This window comes from Camellia sinensis, chromosome 2 (assembly GCF_055761805.1).
Source record: "Camellia sinensis isolate YWXY chromosome 2, ASM5576180v1, whole genome shotgun sequence".
Taxonomy (NCBI): Eukaryota; Viridiplantae; Streptophyta; class Magnoliopsida; order Ericales; family Theaceae; genus Camellia; species Camellia sinensis.
In genome coordinates, this window is record NC_138962.1 from 194,489,503 (window position 1) to 194,512,897 (window position 23,395).

At 44.7% G+C, this 23,395-nt stretch overlaps 2 protein-coding genes across 2 annotated transcripts in view; both read left to right on the forward strand.

Annotated features, from left to right (window-relative positions):
* The window catches only part of LOC145819773 (uncharacterized), a 29,426-nt gene extending 14,092 nt beyond the window's left edge, over positions 1 to 15,334 (forward strand). The window contains exons 2-3 of the mRNA XM_082913642.1: positions 14,968 to 15,205; positions 15,303 to 15,334. The gene's annotated coding sequence lies outside the window, so the exon portion shown is untranslated. The remainder of the gene's footprint in view (positions 1 to 14,967; positions 15,206 to 15,302) is intronic.
* Positions 14,753 to 19,295, forward strand: LOC145819343 (uncharacterized). Its single transcript, XM_082913322.1, has 8 exons — positions 14,753 to 14,786; positions 15,422 to 15,672; positions 15,753 to 15,959; positions 16,039 to 16,128; positions 16,224 to 16,310; positions 16,407 to 16,748; positions 16,846 to 16,929; positions 19,281 to 19,295. The coding sequence occupies exons 1-8, from the start codon at positions 14,753 to 14,755 to the stop codon at positions 19,293 to 19,295; spliced, it is 1,110 nt and encodes a 369-aa protein (XP_082769448.1).
* Positions 19,296 to 23,395: the final 4,100 nt, after the last annotated feature.

A 23,395-nucleotide genomic window follows, 5' to 3' on the forward strand; every position in this document is an offset into this window, starting at 1 on the left:
ATAAGTGGGGAAACGACCCGCTGGAGAAAGGACTACGATCCTAATGCCGGATGCAAAAATTACACTACAATGTAATACATGAATATGCTAGGAAGATGGCAATGGATATGGCACGCAGGCTAAACCAAATCTTGCCTAGGAAAGGTATGTACGCATACAGGCCATGTGTAACACAGAAAAGGTGCCGCAACCCTCAACCAACATACCAGCGTGGAATCGGCGCGATACACATGCAGAACTGTGTTTTAACATGAAAAGTAAGGGCACATACCAGACCAAGCTCAACATGGAAATGCGCAAGCCATAGATGGAAGGTGATGCAATGAATGCATGCAATCTACAATGCAATATCTACAAATATGCAATGGAGTGGATATGGATACAATGGATATGGCATACAAGCCAAACCAAATTTTGCCTAGGAAAGGCATGTACACATACGAGTCATGTGTAACACAGAAAAGGTGCCGCAACCCTCAACCAACATATCAGCGTGGAATCGGCGCGATACACATGCAGAACTGTGTTTTAACATGAAAAGTAAGGGCACATACCAGACCAAGCTCAACCTGGAAAGGCGCAAGCCATGGACGGAAGGCGATGCAATGAATGCATGCAGGCTATAATGCAATATTTACAAATTTGCAATGGAATGGATATTTACAAAATGCATGACAATGCAGTATGATGCGATCTACGGGGAAGATGCAATGAATGCAAGCTACAATGGAAATGCATGACAATGCACTATGATGCAATGACTATGATTGCAACTTTCCCTATCTTACCAACAGGGTGATATACTAGGTTGGTTCAGTATCCAGAACTGAGGCGTAGACATGCCGCCTCAACCTATGGGGCTTCCATACAGATTTCAAGCCGAGGGTAAACCCCTGGGTATTTAAACCAGACTTTAGTCTCGGAACTCCCGAACCTTTGCGTTCTGGGCATAAGCCGTTCGAACTCTAGTTTCCACCGTCCCAGTTGTTCTTCTAGGAACTCATCGCAAACATAGGCAGGTGGCTTTACCAGACCACCGAAAGTCGTTCGGGCACGACAAACACCAAAGGAATTGCACCTTTAGAGGATTTAAGGTCTCCTAGACCGGGATGCAAAAATGGTATGCATGACAATGCATGTTTTGTTTGTTTTTTTGTGTTTGAGATGCAAATGATGTATGAAATACATGTTGCATGAAATGCGCGACAACACGCGGCTTTCGAGACGCACGACAATGCGAACACTAAAGGTCTTACACCTTCCAAGGATTTAAGGTCTCCTAGACCGTGCGTGTTTAAGGTCTCGCCAGACCATGCGTGTTTAAGGTCTCGCCAGACCAGCGTATTGCACGACGGTATGATGCGCAAAATAGCGCAATGCGTTAGGCAACGCGAGTGCACAGGACAGTGCGATGGAATGCATGCAAAATGCAATGAGATGCGCAAAACAGTGCGATGCGCAGAACAGCGCGAACAATTTTGAAATGCACAAAACAGTGCGATGCGCAGAACAGCGCGAGAATTTTGAAATGCACAAAACAGTGCGATGCGCATAACAGCGCGAACAATTTCGAAATGCACAAAACAGTGCGATGCGCAGAACAGCGCGTGGTTTAAAATGCACAAAACAGTGCGACGGTTTGAAATGCACAAAACAGTGCGACGGTTTGAAATGCACAAAACAGTGCGATGCGCAGAACAGCGCGAACAATTTCGAAATGCACAAAACAGTGCGATGCGCAAAACAGCGCGCGGTTTGAAATGCACAAAACAGTGCGACGGTTTGAAATGCACAAAACAGTGCGACGGTTTGAAATGCACAAAACAGTGCGATGCGCAGAACAGCGCGAGGTTTGAAACGCACAAAACAGTGCGATGCCAAGTGTGACATGCATGCCACACGGAATGTAAATGGGCTTGAATGCGCAACAACGCACGTATTCCAGAATGCATGACAATGCATGGAATGGAAATGCAATGATGATGCATGACAAATGTGCACGACAATGCAAAGGGGTGCGTGTTGCAACGCATGTAACACGTGCACAACAATGCAAATGTGTGGCGCGCGACAGCGCGATGTAATGCACCGAAGTAGTGTGATGAACTTGTGCAACACACATGGGGTAGCTTTTGAATTTAAAAGGATACAAAAAGGATACACCTTGCACGAATTTGAGTGCCACGCACTGGAGACACGGCCCGCGGTCAGAACGGAGGCCGGTTGAACATCGAAGATGCACTTTCTTGCACTTTCTTGAGCTATGAAGACCATGAACTTCTCATATGGCCTAAACAAGGCTGTGGGAACCCCACCGGCCGAAAGATGAGGCCACCGGCTGGCCATCGGCACAAAAACAATTCCATCGGCACAAAAAAGTGCCGGTCGGCACAAAACATTGCCGACCGGCAAACAGTTGCTGGTGCGGGGCAGTTTTGTCTTTTCACCTCGAGTGTTATAAAATAGGGCTTCAAGCCCTATTTCCTCATTTCTCTCACGCCGAAAATCCCCATACTCTCTCTCTAGAGCTTTTCCCTCTCCTTTTTCGTCCATTTCTTCGCGTTCTACGCCCGTTTCGTCGTCGGATTCGCGTTTCTCTTCGCGTTTCGGACGTTTTCCACCGATCACATTTTCGTTTCGGTGCCTCGTTTGGCGTTCTAGCCTTTTCGGGGTTTGTTCCCCTCACTTTGCTCTTCATTTTCGTGCCTCTTCACATGCCGGCCTTCCCGGCCATTTCCGACCCTCTCGGGAGTTGACTTTTCAGTTGACTCTTCGCATTCCGGCTCGGTTTTCCCTTTTCCGGCCATTTTCACACCACTTTCTTCATGGCGGACGACATTCCACGTGGCGGGACTCCCCCGGACCACGAGATGGATCCCAGGGTCGAGCTCTTACCACTGAGCGAGCGCCCGTTCGACCCGGCGACCTACCGGCCGGCGATCCACGTTCTGCCCCCAGACGGCCTGCGTCAGTTCCGGAGCTTTGAGAGGTACGCGGCCCCTGAGCTACTACTACGCGAGCCTACCTCCCACCTTTCATTCGGCACTTCCGAGGTAACTTTCTTCTTTCTGCTTTACTTTTTGCAATGTAGGATACAAAACTGCCATAGTTAGCTGTATTCTTTAATTGCTGAAATCTGATATGCCGTAGACCGTAGTTGACTGTAAACATACATACAACTGATATCTGCTTGAGACTGACACATGCACACACACTGCACTAGCCCTGAATCACCCAAACACACGGCACTCACTGTATTCTACTGCCTACACACTGGCACCCAGTATTTGTCTGAATCTGTCAAACTTGCATACATGCCACATCTGTTCTGAAACACCTAAACACGCTGACACAGCACACGTATTTTACTGTAAGCACACCGGCACCCGGTATTTGCCTGATTTTGACAAACTTGCATACATGCCATATCTGTTCTGAAACACTCAAACACGCTGACACAGCACACGTATTTCACTGTAAGCACACCGGTACCCGGTATTTGCCTGAATCTGACAAACTTGCATACATGCCATATCTGTCTTTTCAAAATTGCATTTTGAATGTTGTCTTGAAATTGTCATTTTCTGTTTGCAGGAGGGTTCCCATACCATTCGCGGGTATGGGAATACTGGTGCGCGGGAGTGGTATGACGAGCTCCCTGATGCGGTCCAGCGCATCGTGGACTGAGCGGGCTTCGGCACCTTCTGCCGAGGGCTCTCTAGGCTCTCCACATGCAGACCTCTCCTTGCTGCTTTGGCGGAGAGGTGGTGGGACACCACCGATTCTTTCCATTTTTCTGCTGCAGGGGACATGACGATGACCCCTTATGACTTCTCGATGCTCACAGGCATCGGGGTAGGGGGGGATCCGATCCCTTTCGACACCGACATGGATGAGTGGACTGCCGCTCAGGTCCATCTACTGGGGGAGGCCCCACCGTTAGCTCGTCCAGGCTTCGTCCGATACTCCTAGTTCGAGACACAGTTTCGGGTCCAGCCCGCATTGGAGGAGGTGCAGATGACCCCAGAGGACGAGGAGAGGTATGCTCGCGGCTTCCTCATGTTCCTGTTCGGGACTACCATCTTCGCCGACCGGGCGAACACCGTGCCTCTCTGTCTTCTCAGCGCACTGGTGGACGTCCGGGACATCTTGCACTATGACTGGGGTGGCGCTGCTCTGGCCACCCTATACGGATACATGAGCTCGGCTTCTCGCGGCAGCGGCCAGCTCCTCGGAGGCTACTGGCGGGCTTGGGAGGTACATTTCTTCTCCGCTTTTTTCACTCCTGTCTCGTACTTTCCGTACTCTGTACACTGCACACACTGCGGTCTGCTTTACACTCACTGTATACTGTACACACGGCACACACATACATTCTGCTTTACACTTACTGTACACTGCTCACACTGTGCACTGCACACAAAACACGGCTCAACACACGGCTCTGCCATTTCTGCTTTATTCTGTATATCCTGCTTTATCTGATGGTCATACTGACATCTGTTTTGCAGCTGTGGGTTTACGCCTACTTCCCTAGGCTTGCACCTGTGCCGGTTGCGGAGCCTCCTCCGGCTGTCCCGTTCTCGAGTCGTTTTGACGGGAGATGCACCCGGCGACCACGGGAGACGTTCGGCTTCTTCCGCCGATACTTCGACACCATCACCCCCACAGAGGTATGCTTTATTTTCAGTTCGTTTAGCTTCGCTTTCCCACTGCATGTTTCAATAACAGTAGATAACAAACTGTCTGTTACTTTCAGATCACATGGCGGCCATGGGCTTCACTGCCGTCGGTGATGCGGGGTCAGTTCCCTGGTGCTGAGGAGACCTCGCGTTTCCGGATTTTGCTTGAGGGCCCGGTCTGTCGGGCTTGGTACCTGGGGGAGCGTTTTCTATGCCAGACCCGCGGGTTACCTGAGCAGATAGTCCCGGCTCACCCTCCTGCAGAGATGAGGGAGACCGAGGGGCTGACCCCTGAGCAGCTGGATGATTACTCCATCGGCTGGGAGGAGGCCGGCTTCCGAGGCACTGGAGACTATCAGGAGTACGTGCGGACGTACCTGATGCGCCCCCTGAGCGGTCGTCGAGCAGAGGGGGCCAGGCCTGTAGCATCGGCAGCTGGGGCCAGAGCAGGAGCAGGGGCTGGATCCTCGAGGAGGGCCCGGGTCCGTAGCAGGGGCGGAGTGCGGGGAGGACGAGGAGCTGGCTGGCCTGCCCTGCCCGCTGTACTGACTTTCCAGGGGCAGGGTGGGTCGACCTATCAGATTCCCTTCGCCCCTCCACCGGCTGGTCACGAGTTCATCGATGTCCCCGATCTACCTCCGGTATGTATCACTGCACTTCGTACAGTTTATTTCATTTCAGTTTACTTGATATTCCACAGAATACTAATGCATCTGATACCTTTGCAGGCTTCTTCTGAGTACACCCGTCAGTCGTTGGCGATGAATGCCTCGATGATGGGGATGCTCTAGCGGACATTTGACCGTCTAGCCGTCTACAGCATACCGGTATGTCCTTCTGACACTGGCCTCAAACCATTCATACACTGCTTTACATAATCTGATGCACGGCACAACACCTGATACACTGATCTCACAGTATCTGAACACTGCATACACTGCATTCTGCACCGTACCCTGTACTGATAAACTGCTCACGGCATTCTTACACTGTATTCACATACTGCATTCTGCATTGCTAAACTGCTCACGGCACTCTTACACTGTACTCATACACTGCATTCTGCACCTTTAAACTGTTCACAGTGTACTGATGCATTTCCCTTTTTGTGAACTTTTCAGCCTCCTTTCCAGATTCCCATGGCAGGAGGTGCTCCAGCTAGACCTTCTGTCCCTGCTCGGAGGAGAGATGAGGAGGGCAGGATATTTCCCCGTACCAGGGGAGGGCGTACTCACGTCGGGAGTAGCTCGCGAGCTCCAGTCCCGGACGATGATGATGACGAGGAGTCAGAGGCGGAGGCAGATTCATCGGAGGAGGAGACCGGAGACGGTTCTATCTCGGGCTCTGACGACGATGCTGATGATGCTCCTGGACCTTCGTCCAGGAAGAGGACCAGGACGGACTGACAGCCCTTGGAGTCGCTGGACATAGATGCAGATTTTTGCTATCTTTTCTTTCTTTCTTTGTACTTTTCTTTTTGTTGGTAGATAGATTACCTTGTACTGCCGCAGACAGATTTTTGTTTCCAAAACTTGTACATTTGAAAAGATAATGAAATGAAACGGACTTTTCATTTGAAAAAGTGTTTACATTTACACATTTCATGCATTGCATCGCATCTCATCATGTTACACCTCAATGTAAATGGAACTGATTGGTTGTCTGAAAATTGAACACTTGCACTGCAATAATCAGATGACTTAACAGCCAACAGCAAAATAACCCAAGCAACCCACTGCCTGATTCTTGAACACACAGCCCTTACTCTGTTGGGGATTAATCTGCACACAGCCCATAACACAGCATTCGATTCATTCTGCACACGGCAAATTCTCAAACAAGCAGCCCAATCTGACAGGACGGACCTCAAAGATGGAACTGGTTGGAGTCGAAATGCGTTCAAATGTAGAGAATGGCATAGCATTCTGAGCATAAGCGATTTTTTTGAAATCGAATGAGGGTTTTTCAAACCGGGATATCGAGCCTACAACCGAACACAGCGGGGAGGACTCAAACAAAGAGGTACACAACCTAAACACAACGAGACACGCTCGGGAGAGACTCAAAACAAAAGACGAGACCGCCAAATGAAAGAGACACGACACACAGACGCGTAAACGAAGATGGGAGACCTCGGGCCACGAGGAGCCAGTTCAATCTGGGTATTGTTTTCCCACCCTTTCTGATTTGTGATCCTCACATCACTCGACTCTCAAGCTCGGATTTTCTCTCAAAACCCTTTTCCTCACTTTTCTCTCAACTTACACCTCTCTATTCTTCAATCTCTCATTTTCCATCCCTCCCCGGGGTGATTAATGGATGAACAGGAAGTTGCGGGTTCACGCCCGATGCCGTTAGCTCACCGCTATTTCTTCTGGCGGGCAGAGCGCTCTTCTGGCAAGTACGTCGGTGACGGGGGAAAGACAGAACGCCTGGCTCAACTGTGCCCCTAGTTCATCATTTTAACCATTCTTTGTTTTTGCTTTATACTAAAACAGTTTTGATCAAAATGAGAGCGGATTAACGCACTCGTTCGATTTTTGATTTGAAAAACATGCAAGTCAGGCTATGAGCACTGAAAATTTTCCTTTTGGGTCTAAGACAATGGTCCGATTTTGGAAAATGGAATAGTTTTCGAGAAAATAGTCAACCTCAGTAAAAATTTTCAAAAACTATTTTTCAAACAGCTGATGCTCGACAAGCATGGAGCTTACCCTTTGAGATGCGCAACCTCGGATCGGAGGCAATGGAAAATTGCCCCTGGTTTAAAGGGGGTGGGAGGCAACGAAAAGTTGCCCCTAGTTTGAATGGCATCTCACGACGGCTCGCGGCAACGGAAAGTTGCCCCTTGTTTGGGATAGTGCCGCAGCAATCCGCAGACAGTCTTCATTGGCGGTGGTCGATTTCTTGGACACAGCGATGATGAAGACGAGCACAACACATATATGGACACAGTCACCTTGAAGGGTGTTGGCCACTGGACTTTGGGGATGAAATCGAAACCATTGCATGGACTGAGACGCTTATGAAAGCGTTGGGGGCTGGACTTCATGATGAAGTTGCCTACGTATCCCAAACATGGGAATCAAGCCTTACGTAGTTCCGGTTAAGGTCCACTCGTGTATTTTAACCTTCACTTTGTTTGGCTCTCACTTTTGCCAAGGCGCCCAATGCGGGTTTTCGACCTTGCGAGCTTCTTTTCATTTTCTATTTCTTTTTTCTTTTTTTTTTCCTTGCTTCTTTTTTTTTCTTTTTTTCTTTTTCAATCTTTCTTTTTGTATTTTTCTCTTTTTTGTATTTTTCTCTTGCTCTAACTTTTGCCTGGGCCGCCCTTCCGGGTTTTCGACCCAGCGAGCCTCTCAAAGGGTAAAAGTGTAGCAAGTCCATGCCAAATGGTTTTTGAAATTGGAGCCTCTCTGTGTCTAGGAGAACGGTTGTTGCACTGATTTGCGGAGAATCCATCAAGGTTGCTCCACGAGCTTCTTCCGGCGAGATCTACTCCTTCTGATTTGGCTTTGATGCTTCTTGATCGAAGGCTACCTCAAAACTGGCCACACGGGCCTTTCATGGCGTTTGTCTGTTGAACTTTCTGAACATTCTGAACGGGTTCAAGGTCGGAAAACAAACAGGTTGGATCTTGAGGCTGAGAGCGATCCTAGGCTGCGCGACCTCAAGAGCGATTCCACACAGGTCTTCGCAGGGCCGCGTAAAACATTTGCTTTTGAAAGTTTTTAAGAAGGCGACGAATCGCTCGCGCCGAAGATAGTGCGGAACCAATCTGGATCAGGCCAAGATCCTTCTCAGTACTCACGCCGACAAGCATGGCTTTATTCATAAAAAGGCTTAGCACGCCTCTCTTTCTCTCAAAATGATCAAAATTTTACAAAACCCGAGGAATTCCTTCCTCTTCGTTTTCATCACCGCAGTGTTCAAAAGTTTGTTTTTTTTGAAAAACTTAGGTTAACGCAATGAGTTTGGCACACAGGAGAGCAGGCGAGATGTACTGTCAGCCCATTCAAATTCTCTGGCACTTATACTGAAAGCAAGCATGAAGTTGAGATAGCAACAGCTGTTTTGATCGGCTTTGTTGGCGCAACTGGCCCCTCGGCAGAAACAGACTCAAAACAAAAACAGATAATAATTATAAAACAAAATGGTGTTCGAGGCAACAACCCCAGAATCACCAGGTATTATATACAACGGGGACTGACTCGATACAACCCGACAGACCCTTAAGCAAAAAAGACTGACTCAAGACAAAGAGACAGACTCAAAACAAAAGACTGACTCGACATCCAAGCCAAGATTTACAAAACTCGGTTTCACCGATGCTCAAAAATGCGTGCCAGACGCTTCATCAAAAATGTACCAAATGTTGCCCGCAGGCGGTTCACTTTACATACTCGCAGTATCTGAGCCCTCGAAATCCAACAACTGAGTGGTGACGGGCTTGCCCGAGGTGGGTGGTAGGATAACCTTGTTATCAATCAAATCCTGCACTTCATGACGAAGGCGGGAACATCCATCGGTACTGTGACCGGACTGTTGATGGTACGCGCAGTACAAGGTAGCATCATGAGTGGTGGGGAGATTCTTCGGGAGTGGCCGGGGCTCCAAAGGCTTAAGATGCCCATTCTTCACCAATATTAGCAATGCCCTAGACAAAGGCATGTGGAGGTCATGAAAGACCCTGCGCCCTCGGGGCAGGTACTTTGCAGTTTGAGGATTCTTGCCAGATGCACTGGCGAAAGGATCAGCTGGCGCTGCCTTGGCTTTTTGAACCTTTCCCGGTGTAGGGGTGGGAGCTACTGGAATTGTCTGGGCATGACGGGGCCCATCCCGGTTTTCTGTCTGGCTTGAACTGCCCTTGGTTGGAGCGGGGAAAGCATCATCTACAGCTTTGGTCACTATTGCAGATGTTTGTTGCTTGCTCATCCCTCTGGCCTTCAAAGCCTCGACTGCCCACAGTAGTTGCTCAATAGGGTCGGCGTCTACCTTTGCCTTGTCCTTTCCCCTGGCCTCAGCCTGATCGAGGGCCTGGGTTGGTGCTGGCATGTCGTGGCTATAGCCGGAAGTCACCTCTGGCTGGCTGAGCTCTATCACAATCCGCCCCAATAGCGGGGGCTCCTGTGGTACAAAATTCCCGGCATACGGTGCCGCTGGCGGTGAAGCCGACATTCCATAGGCGAGGTCTGCCACAGACCTTTGGAGATCGCCTATCATCCCCATCAATTCGAAGGTGGTGGGCTCACGAGCCTGGTATAACTGGGGAGTCCAGACCGGGTGCACAACGGGCATCCTGGGCGGGTATGACATACTGATGCTGGCCTCATTCTGCGGAGTGGTTCCCTGCTCCGGTGCGGCTGTCATAACCACAATTTCTTCTGAACTTTGTGTCGCCATAAATCTTGCCTCAGCAAGAGGGAGACACTGGTTATTCTGTATCAACTCTGCAACTCTCTGAACCTTGAAAGGAAAAACATACAGCGTTTCAGCCCAAACTGATCAAACACGGGTGTAGCCAGACAACTGTACCCTACAGCTGATCACTATTCCCAAATTTCTGTTCCCAAAATACTGAATCTGATACCCGCGGATAACTGATTCCTGATAACTGATTCTCAACAATACTGATTCTGGTGCCCTCGGGCCCGATACTCAAACTCACAAACTGGTATATGCGTTCCTGTAGAGATACACTCTAAAAGCACATAGCAAGTAAAGAGAGCTCAATCACCCCTATGTTGGGGTAGGGTTTCCCTGTCCTATTTTGTCAGGAGTTAGGGTTTCACTACGCACACAGCGGTTTCAAACAACCTATAATCGGGTAAGCAACCTGTCCTAGTTTGGAATGGTCACTATGGATCCGAATATGCACTAGGTCGAATGGTCAAAAAGGGTGCCCCGGTAAAAATCGGGGTTTGTGTTCCCATACTGTCAGAGCCCATAGCCGGTCAGCCTTATGGACATGTCTTGACAAGACAAGCCTCCGGCAAACCGTTCAGGAATGGCAGATGGCAAACACTGTGTTCCTAGGCGCACCAATGCACATGCAATGCAAAGAAACACATAAATGAAATCAAAACAGGATATCATGAGTTCGAGTCAAGCTCTCTAAATTTCCCCAGCAGAGTTGCCAGAAACTGTAACATGTCCGCGGGGGGGGGGGGGGGGGGGGACCTCGCTGCTACAGTTCGGACTCGACTTGTGTCACAGTTCTTAATCTGAACCAAAGAGTCCAAATCTGGCAAATCGTTTTGAGAAACAGATTTTTGAAAAAGTAGTGCCAAACATGGACTGCTTTGCCAGATACAGAGTTGCCACCTAAATATTTTTTATGGGAGAATTTAGGAAACCCTGACTCGGTGCCGAAGGCCACATGTCCGTCATCACTGGAGTTGTCTCGGCTCGGGAGCTTGGGTACGATCGGGGAAGGTCAGCTATGAGCACCCCCTTTCGCCCGGTCCGAAGACCGGCCTCTACTAACCGTGACATCCGTTTTTGAAAACTTTACGTGTTCTTATTCCGATTATCAGCCTAGAATTACTATGTTATGCGCACAACAAACAAGTATAGACTAGATTGCTTAATTTGGAAATAAACATTGCATATCCGTTTGGTTTGAAAATGCTTTGGAATTTGCTACTCGCAAGTAGGCTAAAATGAGGATTTCAACGAGTTTTTCCAACTCAAACAATCCAGCCTTCACCCACAGGCATTCAAGCAATTATAACACATAAGCATCTAGCCACATGTTAAGCATGCTGTCATGGTAACATTCACACTCATGTGATATGCTGAAGCGGAAATACTTACATAGTACTCCGTGCCAAAACAAAGAACTTGTTAGCAAACATGCATGATCCAAGTCCATGTTGAGTGCCTAATGCATCGCATACAAAATATTGCTAGAATAGGCTCGGCTATCCTAAACATGTCATGTGAAAATGCACAATTATCACGTATTCAGTTCGGAATTGAAGTACTGATGCAGTTAGCGTGATGTACCGAGCCTAATGCATGTAATACAAATGCATGGATGCACACATGCATAGCATAAGGTATGCTAAAATAAATGTGCCCTAATCTACCATCGTAAGCAGGTAAATAAAAGGGAAGAAAGACGTGAGGTTGGAAGACATACACACCACCCACACACACTTATTACAGATTTGCCCTCGCTCGGAGGGACCGAATAAATATTACAAATTAATTAACTACGCAAGCTAATTAAATATTACAAATTAATTAATTAACAAATTAACTAATTTAGGAAAACAGTAAAACGTCTCGAGAAGCGCGCCGCCATGCGCAAGCTGCCTCTGTTTTCCTCCCTTTCCTCCTCTGGAGGTTGTCAAAACCTCAGGACTACATCCTTGAACAGAGGGGACCATCACCGGCTAGATGAAATTTCCACCGGCAGTGTTGTATGGCCATCGGCACAAAGTTGAAGCTGTCGGCAGAGAAAATGGTGCCGGTCGGCACATTACACTACCGGTCGGCAGAGTATTCCTGCAGAACCTGCAACTCACAGCAACAGAGGGCAAAACAAGGCATGGCAGCACAATTCAAGGCATGTATGCACCAACCATGTCTCTTATCATTGTAATGACTCAAAGGGACATGTGCCTCGGTTCTCGGACCACCAATCACGCATTTCCATGCATGATGGCCCAAGGAACCAAGCATGCAACTTTGGTTTCAAATGCATGCAAACCAATCAAACAAATTAGGCCCAATTCCTATCACCAATTCAAGGAACAAGGCATGCATGCAAAATGCAATGCAACCTAGGCATACAAGCTAGGAATACAACATGACATGGCAAGGCACTTATGCAATCATGCAAGCATACATATGGCAATGCAAATGGATGGCAAGATGGACTTATACATGAATTAGGCAACTCTAAAAAGGCCTAAAACAGTAGCCAAAGTGCTAAAAAGTGAGGGCTAAATGGCATGCATACACATATGCACATAAGGACCAACACTTAAGTACAAAACAAACAACATTCAAGCACACTTGAAAGGGACGAACATGGACAATTAGCATGCGACATGAGCCCTAAAATCATGTTATAAAATGATGCCAAATCAAGTTATAAATCAAGTCAAGCATGCAACAAATGGCCTAAGTGTTCGAAGCAAATCAATAAGGCATTGAACTACAGTTAACATGACCAAACATGGCATGAAAAGAAGGACCAAAATCAGAGGTTTAGCATGTTAAAACAAAGCTAAAGGACTACTTAGATGGCATCTAAATGGCCCAAATACAAAGGCATACACCATGGCCAAAACATGGAGCATTGCAAAACATGCTTTCAAAGCATTAAAGAGGCATGCAAGGCAATCAAACAAGCATGGAAATGGGACTGAAATGGCATATAGAATGATCTCAAATCACCAAAACAATGCAAAGATGGCATGCTACACATGCACATACTCAAGGCCAACAAGCCCAAATACAAAGGAGCTATATAATGCATGCAAAGATCAACCCAAACGACTATGGACAGAGCTAAAACATGGCAAAATAAGCACATAAACTTCACAAATGCAAGCCTAAAACATGCTCCAACAAAGGCTAACAACCTAGAACATGTTAAGGCACAAATAAGGCATTACATGGCAACTATGCTAAACATGCATGGAGTTCCAAAACCAACTTGAAATCATGTTATATTATAGATATATAAGCATGAAAAACAAACCAAACATGCTCAACACACACTCAAACATAGGCTTCCTTAAGAGGCCAAAATATGCCCTTTTCAAGGACAACAAGGAGAGGGGGTGGCCCTCTCCTTCTTGGGACTTCAAAGCATCATCTTCACCACTGAAATCCCTCAAGATTTCAGTGGTGAAGAGACCTCAACACCAAAATCCCGGAGCTAGCACAAAATGGCTCAAAATGAGGCCTTTTGAGGCCTAAGGGTGGTCAACTACCCTCAAACAACAAAACACTCTTAATAAACAATAAAGAGGGCTTAAAAACAGAACTTTTTTATGTTATACAATAATCACAAAAACAGCTCTAAGACTAGTAGAAAATCAATGCAAGAATGGGGAAAAAAAGGACTAGAATCTCACCCTTGAGGACCCCTTCACAAATGGTGCTCCAATGGCCTCCTTGAGCTTGAATCCAACACCAAAACTTCAAAACACACTCTTTAGAACCTCAGCTCCAAGAGGAAGGTGAAACACTAGGTGTTTGTGTGCAATAGTGAGACACAAAACACCTAGTGTGCAAATAAAGAGGGAAAGAGAGATAGAGAGTGTATGTCTAACCCTAACCCTAGAAAAACTAGAGCTTCTCTCTGTGTTTTTTCTCTCTAAAATGTCTAAAAGCTCTCTTTTTGCCTTAGAGAGGGCTTCCCTCTATATGCCTCTTGTAAAGCTTACAAGACAAGCTTTGCAAGAGGGAGATCCCTCCATACACGTGTATGGAGGGGAGCAAAAGCAATACAGCTGTCTAAAAATATCTGCAAAAGCAGATGAACAGCAATCGGCCGGCAAAAATGCCATCTTGGCCAAAAAGAGTGCCGACCGGCACAAAAGAGTGCTGACCGGCAACAAAGAGTGCCGGCCGGCAAACTATATTGCCGGTGGCAGCAAAAACCAGCCGGTGGCATCTAGCCACTACCGGTGAAGGGTGGGGATGGTCTACAAGCCCCACTCTGCCTCTCAAAGGCAAGAAGCAAGTGTTTGGTGCAAAACCAGACACTAAACGCTCGAGTTCGGGGATCCTGAGGCAAGGCGCGAGAGCCGAGACCTCCGGGAACTCCAAACGAACACAAACATGGATAATCACCGAGTGTTCAAACGGTGACGTCCAAGTCTTGAGGACAGTCAAAAATGGGGTGTCTACAACATCATTCCACTAGCAAAACTTTTACCGACGAATAGTGTTATCGTTGCTAAATGGTTAACTCTTTGCCCATGCCAACTTGTCGTCGCCAAAAGTATGCACACTAATAGCAACGCTCATTGTGTTGCTAAAACATAAGCCTTGTAGCTAAAAGTTCTGAAATTTTGGCGCCAACCAAAAATTTTGGCGCTAAAAGAATGTTATGCTTTTTTAGCGACGGTAGCAAATTGCGTCAGTAAAGGTATACTTTTACCAACGAAATTGATCACTGTGTCGCTAAAAATATACTTTTGGCAATGAAAAATTGATGTCGTCGCCAAAAGTAGTTGCCAAAAGTGAAATTTCTTGTAGTGAGTTGACGACAAACCATTGTCTATGTTTCTAATGTCAATTAATGTTATATTGCTTGCAGATTATTATGGGAAGGAAGAGGAAGCCTGATCATCCCCGGCGCATGATGTCTGATGTGCTACATAACAGGACATCAGTAGCACCACCATCAGAGGAGGCATCACATCGGCCACTATCGGAGGGGCCTTTAGTGGCACCACAGCAGCTACCATGTACTCAGCCTCCACGCCTACCATCGGTGCGTCCACCATCAGTGGCACCACATCAGCTATCATCATCAGCTTATGAGCCATCCGCAGGTATATAAATTTGCTTTGATTTGTATGAAAATTATTGAAGCATACATTTATTTATGCTCATTATATATAACTTGTTTATTCTCATTGTACTTTGCAGACCCTTCGACTTCTTCACAGCCCATCTCAGGTTTATTTGATATGATTTGTATTCACATTATTTAAATTTGCATTTGTTTATTACCATTGCATATTGTTTATTGTTATTGTATCTCACAGGTCATGTTAGTTCTTCATTAACCTCGACTAGGCGTGGTAGAGGATGTGCCAAGGACATTAAAGAGTGGGGTACTGGTAAAAAGCTAGACATACAATTTGATGGAAATTATTGCCCAATAGGGGATAACGTGGCTAAGTTAACTACTCAACTTGGCATTATTGTGCGAAATGGTAACATTGTTCCTCTTACTTTTCTTGACTGGAACAATGTGCCCGATGATATTATTGATGCTATCTGGAAGGATGTGAAGGTAAAAGTATATTTTTGTCCACAAATTCGAATTCCAAAATTGTGTTATTATTATTTAAACTTTGAAATTGTGTTTTATAGGACAATTTGAATATATGTCCAGAGGAGTACAAGCCAATCTGCATGAAAAACTGCAACAACATATGGAAGGATCACAAGAACAAGCTTAAGGCTAAGTATTTCAAGCCTAGAAGTTCTGATCCTAATCTGAAGGATGATGTTCCTATGCACATTGTGCCAAGCCAGTGGGAAGAACTTGTGGAGTATTGGCGTACTTCCGATGCTGAGGTATACAAATAAGTTATATTTATGATATGTAAACATACAAATCATATTTACATACTCACATTTGTCGAACCTGTTATAGAAAATTGCAAGTAGGAACGCCAAAAATCGACGAGCTCACGGCATAGCTCATACCACAGGGCGTACTACTTTCTCTCAGATACGGCATGAGGTTTACATTTTATTGTTTTATTTTTGTATATAAATAAACATTGTATATTTACAAATTATTTAGATTGTAATTTTCATATTTCTAAAAAAATGCAGATGACCAGTAAGGGGGAGTCTACTGATAAGATGAATGTTTGGCTTATGACACGTAGAGTAGATGACCCAGAGGTTATTCAGACCTTGGTAGTTTCCAAACACCTTTGATTGTATTTAAAGTTTATTTTTTTGTGTGTCAACCATCTTAATTTGGCATATACTTGTATGTCTTATTCAATACAGGATGAGTTTAATCGTCAACTCTCTATGCTACATGAGGATGGTCGGACATTGAAGGCTAGGAATGCCATTTTCCATGAGTTGATAGGTCATGACGGACATGGATATTGTCACACATACGGGAGAATTGTGCCTCGGAGAGTAGTGAATAAAGCTGGTGCTGGGCCATCACAGTCAACACCCCAGCCATCGACTATTGATCAGATCACTCAGAAGGTTCGTGCAGAGCTAAGGGATGAGTTGAGGGAGGAGCTGCGAGCAGAGTTCTCTACACATTTACAGCAGATGAGAGCTGAGATGATGGCCTTAGTGTCACAGGGGGCGAGTGTGGATCCCAACAGGCAGGTTCGATATAAATTAAATTGTTTGATAGTTCAATTTTCACACAAGATTATGTATAAAATTCGAATATGATTAACACATTATGTATTGACTATCATAGGTTCCTGATGCATCGAGTGGCCACCGGGCATTTAGGGAATCCGCAGAAGACGAGAATCCATATACCCCACCACCAGAAGATCAAGTATAAAATGTATCTTTGCATTCTAAGCTAAAATGTACCTTTGCATAATTTAGACATTGTAAGTTAAAGAGAGACTTGTGGGAGAAGACGTTTTTTGAATCGGGGAGTTAACGCCCCAAAATCACCAAAAGGCGTCGGTTTAGCACGAAACTTGGCACACACGACCGCCTAGGCACGAGAGACTTGTGGGAGAAGTCGGGGCTCGAATCGGGTTTTCGGTTTGGGAGTTGGAACCGGATTTCACTTTGGGCAAACTAGTTCCTTAAGAAACTTGAATTCGAGGAGCTAACCCCCCAAAATCACCAAACGGCGTCGGTTTAGCACGAAACTTGGCACACACGACCGCCTAGGCACAAGAGACTTGTGGGAGAAGACGGGGCTCGAATCGGGTTCCCGGTTTGGGAGTTGGAGCCGGATTTCACTTTGGGCAAACTAGTTCCTTAAGAAACTTGAATTCGAGGAGCTAACGCCCCAAAATCACCAAACGGCGTCGGTTTAGCACGAAACTTGGCACACACGACCGCCTAGGCACGAGAGACTTGTGGGAGAAGACAGGGCTCGAATCGGGTTCCCGGTTTGGGAGTTAGAGCCGGATTTCACTTTAGGCAAACTAGTTCCTTAAGAAACTTGAATTCGAGGAGTTAACGCTCCAAAATCACCAAACGGCATCGGTTTAGCACGAAACTTGGCACACACGACCGCCTAGGCACGAGAGACTTGTGGGAGAAGACGGGGCTCGAATCGGGTTCCCGGTTTGGGAGTTAGAGCCGGATTTCACTTTAGGCAAACTAGTTCCTTAAGAAACTTGAATTCGAGGAGTTAACGCTCCAAAATCACCAAACGGCGTCGGTTTAGCACGAAACTTGGCACACACGACCGCCTAGGCACGAGAGACTTGTGGGAGAAGACAGCGCTCGAATCGGTTTCCCGATTTGGGAGTTAGAGCCGGATTTCACTTTGGGCAAACTAGTTCCTTAAGAAACTTAAATTCGACGAGTTAACGCTCCAAAATCACCAAACGGCGTCGGTTTAGCACGAAACTTGGCACACACGACTGCCTAATGGCACGAGAGACTTGTGGGAGAAGACGGGGCTCGAATCGGGTTCCCGGTTTGGGAGTTAGAGCCGGATTTCACTTTGGGCAAACTAGTTCCTTAAGAAACTTGAATTCGAGGAGTTAACGCTCCAAAATCACCAAACGGTGTCGGTTTAGCACGAAACTTGGCACACATGACCGCCTAGGCACGAGAGACTTGTGGGAGAAGATGGGGCTCGAATCGGGTTCCCGGTTTGGGAGTTGGAGCCGGATTTCACTTTAGGCAAACTAGTTCCTTAAGAAACTTGAATTCGAGGAGTTAACGCTCCAAAATCACCAAACGGCGTCGGTTTAGCACGAAACTTGGCACACACGACCGCCTAGGCACGAGAGACTTGTGGGAGAAGACGGGGCTCGAATCGGGTTTCCGGTTTGGGAGTTAGAGCCGGATTTCACTTTAGGCAAACTAGTTCCTTAAGAAACTTGAATTCGAGGAGTTAACGCTCCAAAATCACCAAACGGCGTCGGTTTAGCACGAAACTTGGCACACACGACCGCCTAGGCACGAGAGACTTGTGGGAGAAGACAGGGTTCGAATCGGGTTCCCGGTTTGGGAGTTGGAGCCGGATTTCACTTTAGGCAAACTAGTTCCTTAAGAAACTTGAATTCGAGGAGTTAACACTCCAAAATCACCAAACGGCGTCGGTTTAGCATGAAACTTGGCACACACGACCGCCTAGGCACGAGAGACTTGTGGGAGAAGACGGGGCTCGAATCGCGTTCCTGGTTTGGGAGTTGGAGCCGGATTTCACTTTAGGCAAACTAGTTCCTTAAAAAACTTGAATTCGAGGAGTTAACGCTCCAAAATCACCAAACGACGTCGGTTTAGCACGAAACTTGGTACACACGACCGCCTAGGCACGAGAGACTTGTGGGAGAAGACGGGGCTCGAATCGGGTTCCCGGTTTGGGAGTTAGAGCCGGATTTCACTTTGGGCAAACTAGTTCCTTAATAAACTTGAATTCGAGGAGTTAACGCCCCAAAATCACCAAAAGGCGTCGGTTTAGCACAAAACTTGGCACACACGACCGCCTAGGCACGGGAGACTTGTGGGAGAAGACGGGGCTCGAATCGGGTTCCCGGTTTGGGAGTTAGAGCCGGATTTCACTTTAGGCAAACTAGTTCCTCTAGTCAAAATTATTTACTAAACAATCTTTCTAATTATATGGTAGTTAATTTTTTTTTATATTTTTCTGTAATTAAAATATTAACACCATTATATTGTTATTAATTATTTTTGCTTTGTTTTTTTCAGATATTTCCTAAGTAGCAGTTTGCTTCGTGTGGAATGTGGGCGCGTAAAGATTATGACAAACTTCTGTTTTTGTAACTCACGAAAGAATCAAGACGAAAACTTTTGGTTTTGATTTTGATTTATGTTATTTAAATTTGTGACCAACATTATGTATGTATTATGTGACCAACATTAGGAATTTGTATCATTTGCCAACTTTTGTTTATGTATGGATTTATATTATTATGTAATTTTTTGATTTTTTTTTAGCTATTTTTCACTTGCCAACATTAGTTATTTTATTTATGTATTTATACTATTACATCATTTGCCAACATTACAGGTTATTTTTATATTTTAAATAATTCTAAAATAGGTTTTTTTTTTTAATTTTTTTTGAGACGGCAGAACACCCCGTCGCAAAAAAAAAAAAAAAAAAAAAAAAAAAAAAAAAAAAAACTGTGCTAGACTTTTTGCGACGGCAGCCATACCGTCGCAAAAGGTGTGGAATTTATTTGACAAACAAGGCTTTAGCGACGGTGAAGTTGCCGTCGCCAATTGTCATTAACGCCGACCTATCTTGCGACGACCTTTTTTGCGACGGAATTTTGCCGTCGCAAATACCTACTTTAGCGACGGCGTCCTTGTGCCGTCGCAAAAAAGCCCAGATCTTCATCCATAATGGGGACAGAAATCTTCCGTCGCAAAAAAGAGATATTCCCGTCGCAAAAACAATGGCGACGGCAGGTGCCGTCGCTAAAGGTCTTTTGCAACCCCCCTTGTTGCTACCCCCACGTGCCGTCGCAAAAAAAAAAATACCGTCGCAAATAGCTTTTGAGACGGTGTTTGGATTATTTGCGACGACGTTTTGCCGTCGCAAAAAACTATTTTTTTTGTAGTGCTATAACTTCGAACCATTACTTTAGATTAACAAGCCTTTTCAAATGATTATGAACCCACGTGATGTTGGAAAAAAATGATTTTTGGGGACTTTAATTTAATATTAAAGTGTGGTGACTTTAATTAAATATTAAAGTGGGTCTTAATTATTTTTTGTGTTGGGTCCAAGTGAGCCAAAAATCATTGGGTTTTGAATAAGAAATTGCCAAGAAATTGCTTCATGATGTTAGATTCATGAATAAGATTTTAAAGAGTATTTAAATCTTTTTTCTTGACTAAAGGGTGTGAATCCTTTGGGCATCCATACTTTTCATTTTGTGGAAAGGGGCTATGGATGCTTGGTGTTTTAATGACTAGCCTTAAAGGCTGGAGGCTTTTCCTCTCTCCCCTATACATGTATAAATTGAGACCCTCCTGTCAAGTTTCAATATAGAAATTTTTGCTTCCATTTTACAAGTCAGTTTGCTTGATAGTTCCTATTGTGAGAGAGTGTTGCCATTGTTTTGTTCGCTAAGCTAGACAGATAGTGCTTCTGCCGTAGCTGGTTTTGACCATCGTATCTTGGGAGACAGACGCCGGGTTTCCTCAAGCACTAGACCCGTGAGGCGGCGAAATCTGTTTTAAGGAAACTGCTTCCGTGTAGGCTTCGGTTTTGTCTCTTTACCCTTTATTGTTTTTTGTGTATTTCTGTTGAAATTTAGTTGTAATTATCAGCATATGTTCTTGGTATATAATTTGTTTTCTTCATAAATCTATTTATTTAATTTCACAATTTTGAACAACAAGCTTAAAACAGAATTTATATATCTTTTCTATGAAATTGATCGAATGGTTTTATATAGACTATTAGGTTAGCTTTGTATAATGTTACTAGGAATTGTTGCGGAATTGCTCACTATTTCAATAATTGTAAATTATGCAATGGTACTCTCTAATTGCTTTGTTTAATTAGAATGCTCTATTATAATTTGCATACTTAATTGTATTAGTATGATCTTGTTTTATGCGTATGGTTCATCATTTCCCTACCATGATTTGCATGAATTTTAAGGTTATAAAATATAATTTATGGATGTTGCAATTTTGACATGCTAATTCTATTCTAGTCTCAATTTGTTACATGCTTATTATTTTCTAGGCTAGATTACATAATTTAATGTATTTGGAGTTATAGAGTTTTATGAATTGTGTACATGATTAATCTAAATTATCTAATTGGGTGAATTAATCTAAGTTATTTAATTAGGTGCATTAATTTAAATTATTTAATTAGGTGCATTAATCTAAATTATCTAATTGGGTGCATTAATCTGAATTATTTAATTAGGTGCATTAATCTGAATTATTTAATTGGGTGCATTAACTTTGAATTTGACTTATCTATTTGGAGTTATTAGTTTAAATGTTTATTATGAATTAATTTCATTCATGACTCATGAGTATTGAACTTTATTTTAAAGTTGTAATTTAATTTTGAAGTTACAAGTTGTATTTTGTTTTGGTACCTTATATTAGTTGGTTACTTATATAATTAATAGTTGGCTAGATGGTTTCAATTATTTATTATAATTAAATTTTTTAGATCATTTGTTTGTATTTTGTTGTGGTTTGCTACTAACTTTCTTTGTAGGGATACCAATGCGAAAAACAAATATAAAACCAAATGAATAGAATTTGGGATGTAAAAATAAAAATGTTTGGACTACTAACGTTTGTGTTGAATAGGAATACCTAAGCGCGGAAAAGCTTTTGGACTACATAGAATCCTTATGGATTGGCTATTTTATCAAAATGTTTGAAGCATGTTTGCTTGAGATGTAATTGATTTGTTTACCAATTTGTAGTAGCAAGTTTTATTTGCTTATATTGTTGTAGCAATGGTTTTACATTGCTTGTAAAAGTTTTGGACCCTGGTTTGCTTTAACCTAGTTCATCCCTAAGAAAATTTAATTCTTAATTTGTTTATCACGGACTAGGAGTCAACATGCTCTTAAAAGTTTTGTCAAAAGGTTAACTGGGTTTTAAGTGGGACCGATGTGACCCCTCCAGTCTTCCTGGGAACTTTCTTGACCATGTTCGATTCTAGGTTTTGTGGTGAGACTAATTTTTGAATTAATTTTTATTCTAAGGGATTTTCTAAGGGTTAAGTTTAATTTCTGGAAACACAGAAGTGATACTCTGGTGAAATTTTCGAAATGGAAACTATCACTGATGCTGCTGCTACTGCTAATGTTAGTGGGGATTTGAACCTCGGGGCAATTGGATTGCCAACCCCTACTGCTGTGACCTCTGTGGTCAACCCTGGTATTACTCCGGCTATTCCGGAAGGACCGCTTAGTTACCATGAACGCCCAAAAAAATTTGCTGAGGAAAACTTTAAGAGATGGCAACAAAAGATATTGTTTTACTTGACCACGCTAAACCTTGCCAAGGTTCTGAGTGAGGATCCTCCACCCGTGGCAGAGAATGAGCCTGACAGGTAGAAAGTCATGGCACTTGACACATGGAAGCAGACAGACTATCTTTGCTGGAACTATGTGTTCAACAGCTTGACAGACTCACTCTATAGTGTGTTTTGTTCCAAGAGCTCAGCAAAAGAATTATGAGAATCTCTGGACAAAAAGTACAGGACTGAGGATGCCGGGGCAAAGAAATTTTTGGTTGGCCGTTTCCTTGATTTTAAAATGGTGATAAGCCAAGTCCAGGAGTTCCCAGTGATCTTGCATGAAATTCATGCTGAGGGGATGCCTTTGAACGATCATTCCAAGTTGCTGTGATCATTGAGAAACTTCCCAATGGTTGGAAGAATTTCAAGAATTACTTGAAGCACAAGCGCAAGGAAATGTCTGTTGAAGAGCTGGTTGTCCGACTCCGGATTGAAGAGGATAATAGAAAGAAAGGAGGGAGTACCTCCTCAGTAAAGGCCAATGTCGTTGAGCATGGAAAATCTTCTGGGATAAGGAAGAAGCCCCCTGTGAACAAGAGCTGTAAGCTGGGGCCAAGGGGTGGTGTTGCAAAGAAGTCGGCTTACAAGCCACAGGAACCTGGTTATAGGTTCTTTGGGAAGTGTTATAACTGTGGTAACGAGGGGCATCGGGCTAGTGACTGCCGCAAGCAGAAGAAGCCATACAAGACCAAACCTCGTGCTCATATAGCAGACTTATAAGAGCACTCCCATGAGGAGGATGATATGCACTTGTCTGCCGTTGTCTCTAAGGTGAATCTGGTGGGTTCAA